Below are 17,076 nucleotides of genomic sequence, written 5' to 3'. Positions count from 1 at the left end.
TGAAAATCAAGGTCCTAGACACCATCATCGATCGTGAGTCAGGTTTTATCATTTTTTTTCAACGAATATCGATAAAAAGATTTTTTTTCTTTTTTTTCATTGTCGAAAAAAATCATTGAATTCATTCATACCGGTCATCTCTTGTGTTTGGTATTTTATTTCATTTTGTGTCCATTTACAGTAATAATTATCTCATCCAAAATTGAATTGAAAAATTATTCATAAGTTCATCGAATCATGACATTGGTTTGTTTGTTGATATATACAGTGAGAAAAAATGGTGAATAAAAAAAATGATGATAATCCCTGCTAGCACAGTGTGCTATATTGTTCGTGTTGCACATAATAGCCAGAATAGAATAAAACCTAATACTCAGAATAGAATAAAACCTAACGATTATTTCCCTAGAGGCTAATATATGTAACTAACAATGAATCGTTGCAAAATTTTGATATATAAATTAATTGGTAATTTGAGATTCATATTTCCAACCAACACACGTATATTTCATTCAAAATTCTATTCCCTCATAGAATCCCCACACAGAAAAAAACTAAACATTTTCATTTACTTTACTCTAAAATTTTTTCAAACAAAAAAAAAATTGTTCAGATCAATAACCAGATGGTTCATATCCGAAAGAATCGATTTTGGTTTTTTTCTGACTTATCAACAGCAACAAAATGAAAAAAAAGAGATGGCTCACTGTTGAATTGTCGAATTTTTTTTGTTTTGTTTCTGTATTGGGATTTGTTTATTTGTCTCTCTCTCTCTCGTTCTCTCTCTTTTTTCTATGAATTCTGTTTGATGTCCATACATATATGTCTCCATAGTATACTGAATCCTGGTTTTTAAATGCAATGTGTGTTTGTAGAATTTTCTCTATATCCCACAGTGTTTATATCAACTTTCTTTGTATGATGTGTGTTCGCGCTATACACTCAACAATTTTTGAATGAAAATTTGAACCAGAAAAACTTTTCTCTGCTTAGAAACACACATACACACACACACACACACACACATTTTTTTCGATCGATTCCCTGCTGCTGCTGCTGTTGTGGTTATTATCATTGTCGTTGTTGTTGTTGACCTCAGAAAATTGGTTCCTATTGTTATTGATAATGTTGACCAACCAACCAACCAGGCCCAAACACGAACCCAAAAACAGATGATTCTTTTGTCTAATTCAATAATTACAATGTGTTTTTGCGAGTGTGTGTGCATTGAATGGTATCCCTGAGATCCAGAGAAAAAAAAATTACACGCACGAAACATTCATTGTGTGGTCTACATTAGTTCATTTGTTTGTTTGTTTGTTTGTGTGTATACATATGGTTTCCGATTATACGGCAAAACCAAAAAAAAAAAAAAAATTATTATTATTATCCCAAATAGGGCGTGGAATAGCCATATTCAATTGGACACTTAATTGGAATCCCATTAGTTTTGTGTGTTCTATACTATATTATTCTATATTGAATCACAGTGTATCTGTTTGTGTAATTTTTTGTATGGCTTTATCTCTATGATTAAAAATGTGAATATTCAAATGAATGAATGGAACAACAACAACAACAACAAGAAACAAACTAATAATAAAATGAATTTATCTCTTAATAAATTAGCCATAATAATAATAACGATGATTATTATTATTGTGAGTTTCAAATTACACCCTTCATCATAAAATAAAAAGAGAATATGATGATTCTCTGTGCATGAGATGAAAGATTCTATCAAGAATCTCTCTTTATTGAATTTTGTGGTTTCAAATTTCTTGGTTTTTATTTATTTTTTTTTTGTAATTGTAATTTTCAATAATAATGCAAATGTCTTTGTTCACATTAATGAGTTTTGTGGCGCCCAAGAATTTTTTTTTCTATTTTCTATATTCCTTTTTGATATCAATTTACGTGGATTGTTGATTTTTTTTTTTTTTTTTTGAAACACCGATGTTAATATTCTGTGATATTCTTGATTTTTTTTCTTGTTATACATCAATTCGTTTATTTTAAATTTTAAAGCCTGATATGATATGATATGATGATTGCCTGTAGATAAAACATACATGCACAAAACATATGAAGATTCTTCTCAATTTGGGAGCGACGTACTGCTAGTTTTGATATGTTGTTGTTTTAATGTATACACATGCAGACTATGTTTAGTTCTCATTCATTCATCCATGTGTATGTATGTATGTATGTATGTTTGGTTCACTATCCGATCAATGTTTTTGGCTGTCTGTGTGTGATGATGATGATGATGATGGTACAATAACGCCTAGTCTCTTTTTTTTTGCCATTGCATTTCATAGTTTTCCAGTATTTGTGCACAATGTTGTTTCATTCATTTAATTTTTTTTTTCGTCATCGTTCATACTTGTTTCGATCTCTGGTATACCGCTAGCTGAATTTTTTTTTTTGTTGTTGTTTTATTTCGGTATACACATATCGGATGTGATAGTAGTGAAACAGAAACAGAAACGACAGAGAGATGGAGTGAGTGAGAGAGAGATGTGAAGCATTTCACAATGTGTAAAAGAGAGATTCATGTTTGTTGTATATATGACGATGACGATGATGATGATGATGATGAGAGACCCGAAAAAAAAACAACCACACCAAAAAAATAAAAGAAAGAAAGAAGCAAAACCAGACGCCTTGATATATAAATTGAATATGATGATTATTTGTATAGTTCCATTTCATTGTTGATTCTCATACGGTTCACTTCGGTTCGGTTCGGTTTACTTCAATCATCTCATTCATAGGATAATCTTTTTCTGTTTTTTAAACTTGTTTGCCGGTTTTTCATCCAATAAATAAACAGTGTATTTTCTTTTCGATCATCATCAATCATCAATATATTTTTTTATTATTATTATCTACATCTAAATTTTTTCTTCCCCACTGTCCAAGATCTCTCTGGCAAAAAAAACAAAAAACAAAAACAAAAATCTTTATTTTTCCTCTTCAATTGATTGGTCATCATCATTTGTTGTTGTTGTCGTTGTTGTTTTTGTTTTATCAGCCAAATTATCAATTTCGAAAAAAAATTTCCGTTATTCGTGTATTGAATCGTTTTTTTCCGTTTGTTTGTTTGTCTCTCTCTCTGTGTGTGTGTGTGTGTGTGTTTTTGTTTGTTTGTTTGTTTGAATATCTGTGCATGTGATTTTTTTTCCTTTGATTCGAGTGTTCATCATATCATCATCAAATATTTTGATTTTTTTCTCACTGAAGAAAAAAATTTTTTTTTTGTTGTATTCAATTGCCACTTGTTAATAATACCTTAACCAATTGAAACGGTCGATCGCCAAATTCCACAACATTTATATTCGACAATTGGTTTTTTTTATTATCGATAAATTCCTCATATCCATACATCTTAAATCATCTTATAATAAACAAATAAACAAGCAACGAAAAAAAAAAATCAAAATGCCATCCATTTACGATTTCCGACATGTTGAACTCGATAAAGTTGGTCGAGGAAAAAGGTTTGTTTCACGGTGTGTGTGTTTTCCTGTTATCACTATTTTTATCTATTATGAGCATTTTTTTCTGGTTGATAAATTCTTGATTTTCTAAATTTTCGGTCCTTTGGATCAAGTTTCAATTTGCTTTTCATGTAATTTTTGTACCAAAAAAAAAAAAAAAAAAAAAAAAAAAAAAAAATCTCCATAATCTTTAACCATATATGTTGTTGATGATAATTTAATTTTAGATCATCATTGAGGTTATGATTAGCTTGAAGATGATTATAATGATGATGATGATGATTGTGTTCGCACACGATTTTAATGATGATGATTATGATGATGATTGTATCAAACCAAAAACCAAGAACAACAAAAAAAAAACACTAGCCCTTGAACTTCATTAAGGTTCATTCAATTGTCTTGTGTGTTTCATTGGTTGGTTGATTTAACCATTTTCGAAATGGCAGAAATGTGAATATGAGTATGTGGAATGGTTAATTTTTCTTTGTTTCTTACCATAATGACAAACTGATAATTGCTTGAATTGTGAATGAAAAAAATTTTTTTTTTCATTGAAAAGCCGGTTGAACAAGTAGCAAAACGAAAAAAAAAAATTCAAACGAATTATGAAATATATAAAAAAGGATTAAATCTTTGCATTTAATCGGTTATAATTAGCAGTTGTTTTTTTTTCGCCAGAAAAAAAAAACAAAATACAAACGAATATTTTCAACTTGTCATTTGTCGGAATTCCGGTATTAATATCTTTATATTTCTGGTTATTTGCATTTTTTTTACTTCTCTTTTCTTGGTTTTCCCATCTCATCTCATGATGATGAAGGGCTAAGCATTAAGCAAAAAAAAAAAATTTAATGAATGCGATGACATTTAAATGACCTCTCTCTCTCTCTCTCTATCTTCATTAACATTTGTAAATATTTTTGCCATCCATAATCAAACAGTTTTACAGATGATTTTTCTTGCTCACACACACACAAACTCATTCGATAATAATTGTTGTTACCATCATTGAACTAAAAACCAAATTCAACTACAACTTCCCAAGTTGTTGTTGTTGATGATGATAATAATAATGATGATGATTGTGGTCATGGAAGGAAAAACATATGTAACAACAACAACAACAACAATAACAGCTTTTTTTCATGCCTTAATCAAAACAAAATCATAAAATCACCAAAAACCAGCCCATTCCCATTTACAGAAACAATTCTTGTTTGCAAAAAAAAAAAAAAATGTTCGCAACATTGTGTTAAACTTGAAAATTATTTTTGCCCACATTAATTCATTCTATATTTATAATGACATGATGATGATGATTTCAGTGATTCTTGTACTGAATCTTTTGTTAACAATTACTTCCTTTTTTCCATCACACTTATTCAATCCAAAAATGGTGATTTGATAATTTATTACTAGAATATATGTGTGTGTGTGTGTGTGTAATTTATGTTGCTATGGTAAAACAACATTTCCATACTTTTCTCCTCATACCGGAAGGAAACATTTCGTAAAATTCTTTTCCTGAAACATTTCTAATGAACATGGAACCAAAAAAAAATGATACAATTTACTGAAAATGTTTTTTTCTGCCAGATTTTACGTTTCACTGATTGTTTTTTTTCCACTGAATTATTATTATCAGCAATTTAACTCGTTTTTTTTTATTTTTTCGGTATTCTCTACAATCAAAAAAAAAAAAAAAAAAAAAAAATCCAGAATCTAGTTGTGACTCATTGACTTATTGATTTTTTTTTACTTTTTTGTCCTCCATGTGTGTGTGTTTCCATAAGCTCTTTTTTTCTGTTAGCATGGACATACCTATTTTTTTTTGTTCCATTTACTGGAACTGAAAAACATTATAGTCGTCTGTTATTTAAAAAAAATATATACCAGAAATTGAATAGCTAGGCCATTCAACTCAGGCCCTTAGTAGTTTTGTTTTGTTTTGTGTTGATATGAGTCATTTAAATCATTATTCTGGTTGTGTCTGAGTGTGTGTGTGTGTGTGTTAATGTTTAGTGGCTATCATAGATTGTCGAGTGATTCATTTATATGTTCCACACACACACACACACAATCTAAAATTGTTTCACAAAAGAGCATATATAGCGTAAAGAAATTTGCCGGCTATTCAGCCAATGTCGATGTCAATGTTGATTTGATGTTTCCATTGTCAACATCAACAATTCATTGATCTTGGGTCAGATCAATTTTCCACTATTGAAGAATTGAAGATAATGGTGTTGATAATATAATGTCGATTGGCACCTTTCTTTTATTGTTGTTATTTCCAAAATAAATTGTCTTTTTTCTTTTATTTCAATATATAAAAAAGGCCATTCTTGATTGTTATAATGAAAGAATTTTTCTCATTTAATTCTTTCTTCGTTTGGTCATCACTATAAAATTTTCTCTTCAGTTTAAATTGAAATTAATGATGCTTTTTTTTAATCTCTCGAAGCTCAAATATTCTGCTATTCAATGACAAATAAACAAACAAACAATGGATTCTCTCTCTCTCTATCTCGTTCATTTTTCCATTCAATGATGAAAAAACAGAAAAAAAACAACAAAATTCAATTGTGTCCCCTCTTGGTATTCACAATGTCAATAACTCTTTGCCATTCAGTTTCTTACTATTTATTTATTTATTCATTCATTCATTTATTCATTCTTGACTCTTGTATTTGAGTTATTTAATAGATTTTTTTTTCGCATTTATTGTCCAACAACATTGAATAACGTTATCATGATGATGAAATAATAAAATGGAATTAGACCATTCCATTTTTGCCATAGCAGCAGCAGCAGTTAGGTTATCTTCTTTACAAGATTCATCAATTCAATTTTCATTCAAACGGGCGTCAATTTTCTCTTTTGTGTGTGCGTGTGTGTGTGATGCAGAAAATTTTACGCGAAAAATGATGCTTAACGGTGTGTATAGGAAATTAAATCCTAATCACTAATTTATTGAGCGAAATGTAAAAAAAAATCATTTCGAAAAATTGTTGTTGTTGTTGTTGACTAATGCTTTCACAATATATTTGCTTAGATAATCTGTTTTCGCCTTCCTTTGCTTGGGTTTGTTTTAAGGCTCCTGGTTTTTTTTTCGTTGTCTGCCGTTGTCGCTGTTGATTCATGATGGATCCAAAAAAAAAGTCCTTGAGTGAATAATATACGCGAACACAAATGCATGAATGAACCACCAAAAGAGTCCTAAACCCAAATTTACCATCCCGATTCGTTGATGACTCATTCGTTTTCTCTCTCTCTCTCTCTCTCACTCACACACACACACAATGGTGACCCTCGAATATATGGTGTGTTTGTATGCTTGCATTTACACACGAATACGAAATGTCGTTGTACTGTGTTCCAAAATCGATCCATTATTTAGAACTTGAGAGAAATAAATAAAAAAGAGACTCATAAACATACACACACATTGCATACAGAATCGGTGAATCCATTCGTACATTTTATTTTTATGGTTAGTAGACAAATAGATTTTTTTTTCTGTTCAACATTTTATGACCTCCATATTCACATATATGGATTCTTATTCAAGATACAACAAAACAAAACAAGTGGTTTGATTTGTTACAAATTTGTTTGATATGCTCACATTCTATTGATTTGTAGGTTTTATCGATATGTCAAACAAACAACAACAACGAAAAAAAATTTATTAGCCATACATGCATTGATTCATAGAAAATCATTTTTCTTATTCAATGACCACCACCATCATTATTCACAATCAAAAAAAAAAAAAAAAAAAACCAAATTGTCATATGTATGGCAATGTAAATATCTTGTCCGACAAGCTACCTGCCTACTACCAACCTACTACTACTAATAGTTTTCTTGTTCTTATTATTTTTTTTTTTTTGGTCATTGCCATAATAAGAATACAATCATCCATATTTCACCAATCACAATCGAATCATGATGATGATGATGATGATGATAACGTCAAAATGTTATGTGAATTGTGAAAAAAAAGAGGGGCGAAAAGAAAGGGGATGTGTATACCCAATACTACCATTTTTAATGTTGAAATCAATCGACCGAAAAGATGAAATAAGCGAATCATCTTTTGTCAGTGTGTGTTCGCATGTTTGTGTTTGTACAAACGAATTATCCTTCTGTCTGCTATGAAGCTTGTCTATTCTTTTTTTTTTGTCTTCGTTTCCGAATGTAATTTGATTCAAATTGAGCAAAAAAAAAAAAAAAAAATCTAGAACGATGTTTAGACTGACATGTACCGATTGTGTGTGTGTGTGTGTGTGCAATGCACCGAATGGAAAATGGAAAAAAATGGATGCTCATTTCAACGGATTATCAATGATTTTTTTTTCGGTAAAATTATATTTTTCTTTTCTGTTTCCATTGATAGTTATCAATTTCAATATTTCGAAATTTTACTGTCATCATCATCATCAGTGGAAATTTTTTTCATCCAGACATTCAAATGATGATGATGATGCCAATGGTGATGATGGTTCTGTAATTAATTTTCTTTCCCATTCCAATTCCATTTCATTGATTGTTTTTGTGCGCCTGAATGAATCGTTTGATTGAATTTTTTGTTTTTTTTTCCATTCTATTCTCTATTTTGTTTAACCATTGTTTTCTTTTGCCCATTTCATTCAAGTTGATTCATTATGATGATGATGATGATGGTAATTTTATTTTTATGATTTTTATTCCATTTGTTTGTACTGATCTTGATATCATTCTTGGTCGTCGTCGTCGTCGTTGTTGTTGTTGTTGTAGATCATTATTAGGGAAAAAATTTTTTTTGCAGATGTTTGATTGCTTTCTCCAATAGTTATTTTTTTTCTCCCAATGAAAACAAATCAATCGATCGATCAATCAATCAATTGCTGATTCATGTTACGATTCTCTCTCTCTCTCTTCATTCGAATATACGGTCATGTTTCACATATATTGAAAAATGATAATCAACAATAGAATGAAAAGAATCGAAATTATGAAAAGTCATCACAAATTTTTGTTTTTTTTTGTTGTTGTTGCTGTTGTTATTGTTTGTATTGATTGATTTTCTCTTTCTTTTTCTCATTTTTTTTCCATACCTCAATATAATTCATATTGCTCGATCAGCATATTATTATCATGATGATGATGATGATGAAAAACTCTTGTCGGTTCTCACCATTATATTATTATTATTCTGGCCATAATATTGTAATGGCCTCTTTAAAAAAAAAATAAAAATAAAACAAAATCATGACCTCGACATATGAATGATAATGCTCATTTTATGGCTCCATGGAAGAAACAAAAAAAAAATCCATAACGTTCATTTTTTCTTTGTTGCTTCCATTTCGCTTTTCTGGTTGTTGTTGTTGTTGTCGTTGTTTTTTTGCGGCATTTCTTGAGAATCTTTTTCATCATTGATTGACCTTGATCATTAGTGATTCTTTATTATTTCGAAAAAATCGATGATGATGATGATCATAATCGATTATCAATTTATTTCGTATTAACTGTCGAAATAATCTTATTTTTATTCTCATATCTGTGCTAAGTGCACATCTTGTGTTTAAAAAAAATCCATCCAATTGAAAAAATTTATTTGTTTGGCCCTAAAAATAGATTGAAATCAATAACTGTAAATGATGATGTTTATCAAAATCATCACATTTTCTTCTTTTTTTTTGAAGTATAGTGAAAAAAATACATTCAAATTCGTGATTGAATGAAAATTAAATCGTGTTCATCATATGGAAAAAAAAGAGTTGTTGAAAACCTCATATCTTGATTAAAACATCAGACATTTCGAAATGTTGTTGTTCTGTATTCTATGTGACACAATTAACATCGACGATTATATTGATGATACCTGCTCGATGATATAATGTTGTTTTGCTGCTGCTGTGTACGTTAATTTTGTTTTCGTGAGATATGTTTTTTTTTGTATATATGTTGTATAATTGTTGATCGATTCCAGATGTTTTTTTATTTTATTTCAGTGGTTTCAGTTTTCCATAAATTTTCCCAATCTGGATCTTTCTTTCATCATCAATGATAATGATGATCATGATGATCATTAACGTTGTTTCTGTTTTTCCTTTTTTTTCCTTTCATAATAATATTTTACTTGCTTGATTAGAATGATGATGATGATCATGATGGAGAGAAACCTGGTAATTATTGTCTAAAATGTCATATTATCAATGCAATTAATCGTACCGTTAAACCATATGCTGTTTAGCTTGTTTTTTTTTCTTTTCGTATTTCTCCTTCACTAATAACAGATAGCCTAGTTCTAGTTCTAGTTCTAGTTTTTATCAATTCGTTAAATTTTCACATAAAAATAACTAAGCAATGCCGGTTGTAATAATAATCATGATGATGATGAAGAGCAAGGAAAAAAAAATTATTTTAACACTCACTTGAAAATGTTATCAAAGTGTCCATATCATCATATGATTTTGATAGCTGTTTTCGTTGATTACAACCGGAAATGTTCATCTTATGATTTTGATTTTTTTTTCACCACTTTTTAATTTCCGCATTTTTTTTTGTTTGTTTTATCGATGTTAATCTTAATTGATTGTTTTTAATTTATATTTATTTATTTGTTTATTTATTGTTATTATTGTATAGAATCATTAAAGCACCTGGCGGTGGTGCACACAATATTTTTGGCCATTCAAGCGATAATCCACAACCAATGAATGGTAATGGTAAAGCAAATGGTAATGGTTCAATCAGTGAAACTGAATCAGTAGATGGTTCAGTATTATCATGTCCATCAACACCAATACATAATGGTAATGGTAATGGATCACAATTTGGCTATGAATCCGATACAAGTTCAACACCATCATCAACAACTTCATCAAGACGTGGATCATTACAGGATACTAAAAATCGTTTGTTTGGTCAACCAGAAGGTTTGGAATCGCCAAGACGACGTGTTGTTGATCGTATGAAATCAAACATATTTGCTGAACCGGAACCAGCTCCTGTTGTGCGTTCACCATCGGTAAAGAAATATGAACACGGTATGTTTTTTTTCGCAAACAAACAAGGGATAATAATTCATTCATTCTAAGGAATGAATGGATGAAAAAAAAAATTGTGATGGATTTTTATTCACAAAAAAAAAGATATACATACCTTCTTGAACAAAAACCACTTCATTCATTTATATAAAAAATGACTTATGGCTTTTTTTTCTTGGTCATTCATTTTCATGATGATCATAAATGGCCAAAAATTGAATGTTTTTCTGTTTTCTGTTTTCTGGTTGTAAACATAATTCCAACCTCGCCCTATTAACATATACACACGCATAGACAAATGAAAATTAAATCATTCGGTTTATGTCATCAATGATGATGATGATGGTGGTGGTGGTGGTGGAAAAAATGCAATAATCAAAACTTTTATTTTATATCTAGTGTACGTGTGTGTGGAGATATTGTATGATATATATATAAGCCTACATAATCTCATAAGATCAACGATGATTTTTTTTCTGGTTTTTCTCTAATAAGATTTTTTGCCACACTCTAATACACTGTGTGGTCAATTGGTAAGAATTTTCACTTCAATTAATGAATCATCCACTTTTGATCTTTTGATTTCATCATCATCAAATATTAAATTGCTTTCAACTTTGGCCAGTTTAAATGTTGAAAATTTCATCAAATTCGTTTCCTGTATTTATTGCATATCTTCAAGTTAGAAATCAAAGAAATTTTTATTACACACCGCACTCACACCACACACACAAAAATCCATTGATTTTGATTACATAGCTAGTAATCATCATCATCATCATATTAAGAAACATTGTTGCTGTCGTTTTTGATTTTCTCATCATCATCATCATCAAGAGGATTATCCTCATCATCATCGTTTTCTTATTTTAATATTTCTGTTACATTTGCATAATGAAATTAATCCAATCTTTTTTTTTTGCATATTCGTATATTATCATAATAATTTAATGATGACAACGAAATGAATCGCATTCAAATTATTCGTCCTACGAATAATTTTTTCATTTAAATCCTGATAAAATGAATGGATTGATCCATCATATAAGAGTGAAAGATAAGCCCTCAATCCCAAATCGATGATCTCATTAGTGAATTCTATACAGAGGAAGTGGAGAAAAAAAATTTGACCAAAATAAATAAAAACCGTGTTCATCATTCGATTACAATGGGCCAAACCATATGTAGTATGAACCAAATACAGAAAGAAAAGGAGGTAGCCATAACATAAATTACCACAATGAACAGCAATGATGGTTCCAAAATTAATTGATTGAATTTTCTTCAACGCCCAGCGGGCTTGAATTCTATTTTCTTTTTCATCCATTTTCTTTCCCCTAGTCATGTTTCCATTTTCCCGTATACATTGTCGATATTGTTGTTGTGGTTGTTTTTGTTTGTTTTGAATCATCTATCTATAGCTATCTATAGCATTCATTCATCTATAATCTATCCATCACGGATTCCATTACTTTATCATCCAAAAAAAAACACAGCATGAAAAACAAATTCGTTTTGCTTGTCCAGTATATTGTGTGTTGATTATCGAAAAATACACTTATACACACACACATACACACACAGACACAAACAAAAAAGTCTCGACCTCGAAATTTTGTTTGTAGAATCAATTCAAATCTCAAACAAATATAATACAAATATTTACTCATTGGATTGATATTACTATATTACTTCCTCGACATCATCATCATCATCTGTTTGTTGGTCATGTTTTGTGAAAGAAAAAGAATATATTAATCACAAAAACACACACACGACTTTTTTTTCTTCTTCTTCTTTTGTTTTCGAAAATCTCGTTTTTAGATAGATATATTTTAATTTCTTTTCAAAAAAAAAAAAAAAAAAAAAATGAAGATGATGATGAGTTTATGAATACTATACATCAAACAACAAACAAATATTTGACCTAATGTGTGATTATATTTCTGTTTGTTGGTCAATTGTGGTTATGTTTGATTTTTGTTTGTTTGAATTTCAAATTCATCAAGTCATTCATCTATTATTAATCATCAATCAGAGCAAGATGGCCATTGCATAGGGAATACCATCTCTCGATATTGATCTCATCATTTTTGTAACAAATTTTCATAAATAAATTGAAAATGGCATTTTGAACGATGAAAAAAAACATTGAAAATGCATTAATGCTAGAAAAAAAAAATCAATTTTAATTTCTTCACACACACACACACACACACACACACACACACACACACAAAAAAAAATCATCAATCGTGGTGATATATAATAATGTTTACTTTGTATTTTGAAATTCAATTGTTTGAATAATGTGATAATGATCATTTATTCTCAATCTTTCAATTGGAGATTGAAAATTTTTAGAATAAATGAAAAATAATTTAATAGAATTCAAGTGTGTGTTGTGGATATCAGAAAAAAAAATCAATTTGTTTCGATCGAAAGTTTCAAGCGTTTCTTCTCTCTCGTGTGTGTGTGTGTGTGCGTGTGTGTTTGATATTGGTGGCCAAATAAAATTGTATTTTTTTTTCATTTCGTTTTATATAACTTCAAATATTTGCATTTTGAATAAACAAATATATAACGGGATTTAAATGTCAGAAATCATCTACGATTTGAGCAAAAAAAAAAAAAAAAATCCAAAATCTATTCAAACATGCACACACACACACACAGATGTGGATACAGTGTGTCTGTTTCCATTTTATCATTATTTCCATGTATTCATATGGAAATAATTTTCCTTTTTTTTCACTTCCCTTCATTCGATCAATGATGTGATTTGATTATGATTGACACTATCCAATCGATTTTAGACGAAATGTAGTGGTGGTGGGGGGGGGAATGAATATTTTTTTTCAGGAAAAAAAAGCCATTTGATACATAATAGGATGACGTCTTATGAATACCGAATGAGATTTTTTTTTTTTTTTGATCATCAACATCGACACATTCTGTCCGGTTTTGGTCGAAAATTTATCCAAAAAAAGAAAAAAAAATGATGGCTAAAATTCAGCCTTTGGCAATGGAACAGAAAACCGTTGATTATGGCCCAATGGTAATATGAATGGCGAATGAACTTGAAATCTGTATCTAATATATACCAAGGGAGACAAACGAAAAAAATATTTGAATCATCATTACGAAGCTCATTTACTGTGTCTGTCTGTGTGTGTGTGTGTGTGTGTGATCTAATCTCTCTTTGCATTGCTCAACGGATATCTAATATCTACATACATTCTCTTATATGTGCTTTTCATCTTCTCTCTGTGTGTGTGTGTGTGTGTGTGTGTGAATTTAACCGAAAATGATGCAGGGCTATAATTGGACACATTTCACTATAATTTATTAGTTTTTTTGGCCGCAACAATTTTCGTTTTTTTCCCTACATTTTTTTTTCGTGATTCAATTTCTGTGTTGAATGTTTTTTAAAAATATGTGAGACATTTAAGTGTACGCACGGTGCACACTATATATATATTCGATTTATATGTTTGATTCATATTGTGAATGGAATTCTAATAAAAAAAAATAATATTGCGGATACACAGCTGGTTCAAAAAAAAAACGCGACCGTATTCAGGCTAGTAGTGCACGATGATAGATAATAATAATGAAAATAGAAAATTGACAATGATTTTTTGTTTTCAAAATATCATTGTATTGACACATCACATGGTGGATACATCCCAAACGAAACATGTAAGTCTTTTGAAATGTAAATCATTGCCATTCATGATTCTAATCTTTTCTATTTTATATTCTTAGATTAGATTTTTTTTTGTTTGCTGTCCATCATTCTGTTCTTTTTTTTTTGGTGAACTTGAAAAAACAAAAATTCTGCTTTGATGAGCAAAATTGCGAAGAAAATTGCAACAACAATGAATAGTGGATTTCATAACAAGAAAAATAGATGATTATGTGATTTTTTTTTCTGCCACTTTCAATCAGCTTTCTTGATTCAGCCGAATTTTAGCCATCGTTATCATTATTGCTTCCACTTTTGATGAAATATTCTTCGAAATTTGATGATATAATAGTCGAAAGCGGACATGGATGGATAATGGATACCATTTCATCATCATCATCATTTCCATGCCATTTAATGGCATGTCATTTACGTCAAAGAGAATGAAAAAAAGTGTCAAATATAGCATGAAACACTATGTGTCTCTGTGTGTGTGTGTGTGTGTGTGTGTGTGTGTGTGTGTCATAACCAGAAAATTTAGAGAATATTGCAACCTTAATCGAAATCTTTCAATGTATGATAATAATGACCTGTCTCTATATAACCTGCTATTTAGCTAGCAAAAAAAAAAAGATTCTTTCGCCATTGTTATTTGTTTGGAATTTGTCATTTCACAATAATCATCATTATCATTATCATCATCATCAATATCGAATGTTAACGATGACAATTTCATAAGAAAATCACCATCATCACCATCATCACCATCATGATCATCTTCATCTCCAAAATATAATAATGAATCACAACAACGATCCTGGCAACTATCAAGCAAGCGAAAAAAAAATTTTTTTTTTTTTTGGTCTAACGATCAATCATATCTATATACACACATAAATAGATAAAGTTTATCTATAGAAATAGAAAAAAATATATGCCAAATACAAATTAAGTGTTGGTGACTGGGCCAAAAAAAAATAAATAAAAAAAAAAATACTATGCACATCAAATATACACATCCAATATTGATGAAGTTTAATATAAACAGCAAGCAATAGATGATGATGATTATTATTATAAACAAACTTTTGATAATAAAATCATCACTTGAATCGGCACGAACATCTTTGTCTTGGATCTTTTACATATGTGTCATTAGCACGTTTTGCACACGAATACACACACTCATATACACACACACACACACACACATCAATAAACAAGAACAAAAGGCGAAATTTATGAAAAATTCATAAGCCAAAATAAGACGATGATGATGATCGACAACGATTGTATATTTAAAGCAATAGCACATCAAGTTATGATCATCAATTAGATTAAAAATATAACAATATCAATGTAGATTTTGAAATATTCATTCATTGTATATGTGTGTGTGTGTAAAATAAAATTTTAAAAAAAAATAATTCTTCAAGAATAAAGTATCCATTCTATTTCATCAAGAAGATTTATCCATGCTTGAAAGTTCCATAACTTTTTTTTAATGTTAAAGCTTCTCAAGGAGTAGTTCAAAGGTCATTGACATACACACACACACACACACACACACACACACACACACATACATAAATAAACACATAGATACAACGCCAACGTAACGAGCCAAAAAAAAGCCTAAGAATACGATGATGATGAAGAAAAAGAAGATTCTCTTTTTTTTGACTATTGATACTGCTACTCGTATACACTTTGACCAAATGTCAAGGCGTCGTCGGTCGTTTTACATATGATCATTTTTTTTTTACTCTGACCGGATTCATTTGGGAAAATTTGGCATATAACAACTGATTTATATTTATTAGCTTGATTCTTGCCTTATTCTGTTTCTTTTTTTCCGGGTGGTGGAAGTTTACTGGATTCTTTTGGGATTTTCATCGTGTTTGTATGTGGTATCCATCCGCTGTTGTTGTCATTAGTCTAATGGCTTCAATGTATGTAAGCTCAACTGTCAGTAAATTAGCATTCATTTATTCGTGGCTATCATCATTCGTTCGTGGTTCAATTTTCATTTCTAAATTTTACTCTGAGTTTCATCGTTAAAAACTTTTTTTTTCCTTATTTTGATTGATTAAGTTGACATTGTAATTATATTTGAAATGTAGTCAAAAACCAAAACACTGCTATTATTATTATTATTTGGACTACTGCGTGCGGTCAACGATTTTGTTTGTTTATTTATTCTACATGTTTTATTGAGGTTGATGACCATAATATTTTTGCATTTAATAATGATGATCATCATATATTTAGATGTGTTGGTGGTCATTGTATTTCCTTTTTTTTCCATTCTTTAAATATTTTTTTTTCAGCTAAAAATCTTATAATTCTGTATTTTTGTTTGATGATTTATCATTTTATTTATGATTTTTTTTTCCATTCTATTTTCAAATATACAAATATATATATATAGTGATTCGTCGTAATCCGATCACTGGTGAAGTTTTGGAAGAACAACAACAGCAACAACAACAACAACAACAACAGCATTCAACTAGCAATGGTAATGGTAATGCTATCGTAAATATGAATGGATCCATGAATGGTATGTATGATGATTGTTTGATCATCATCATTAACAATTTTTTTTCTATTGAATATCAAGGATCGAATGGATCAGCTTCCATGCCTAATACTCCTGTCCGTATTCGACAACCACCAGGTGAGTGAATAAGTTTGAATACAATCACACATACACATACACACACACATATGCATGCATACATCGATCAATCAGGTTTATTAGAATTATATTTTCTCTTCAATCTGATATGATCCGATATGATCTTAGCATGATGATCACAAAACAATCGACATGAACAAA

The 17,076-nt window shown here is 29.8% G+C and overlaps 1 protein-coding gene across 14 annotated transcripts in view; it reads left to right on the top strand.

Annotated features, from left to right (window-relative positions):
* LOC124499967 (uncharacterized) overlaps positions 1–17,076 on the top strand; it is a 56,143-nt gene that overhangs the window by 38,466 nt on the left and 601 nt on the right. For 7 of the 14 annotated variants that reach the window (XM_075735887.1, XM_075735889.1, XM_075735888.1 and 4 more), the window contains 3 exons: positions 10,146–10,546; positions 16,666–16,797; positions 16,858–16,914. In XM_075735887.1, the coding sequence (XP_075592002.1) occupies positions 10,146–10,546; positions 16,666–16,797; positions 16,858–16,914 (590 nt within the window). Of the gene's footprint in view, positions 1–2,320; positions 3,504–10,145; positions 10,547–16,665; positions 16,915–17,076 lie in introns of those variants that run through there. The other 7 variants (XM_075735882.1, XM_075735886.1, XM_075735884.1 and 4 more) reach the window with 3 other exon arrangements.

The sequence above is a fragment of the Dermatophagoides farinae genome, chromosome 2 (assembly GCF_024713945.1).
Source record: "Dermatophagoides farinae isolate YC_2012a chromosome 2, ASM2471394v1, whole genome shotgun sequence".
Lineage (NCBI taxonomy): Eukaryota > Metazoa > Arthropoda > Arachnida > Sarcoptiformes > Pyroglyphidae > Dermatophagoides > Dermatophagoides farinae.
Note: the sequence above shows the minus strand (reverse complement) of the source record. Positions and strands in the feature narration are given on the sequence as shown.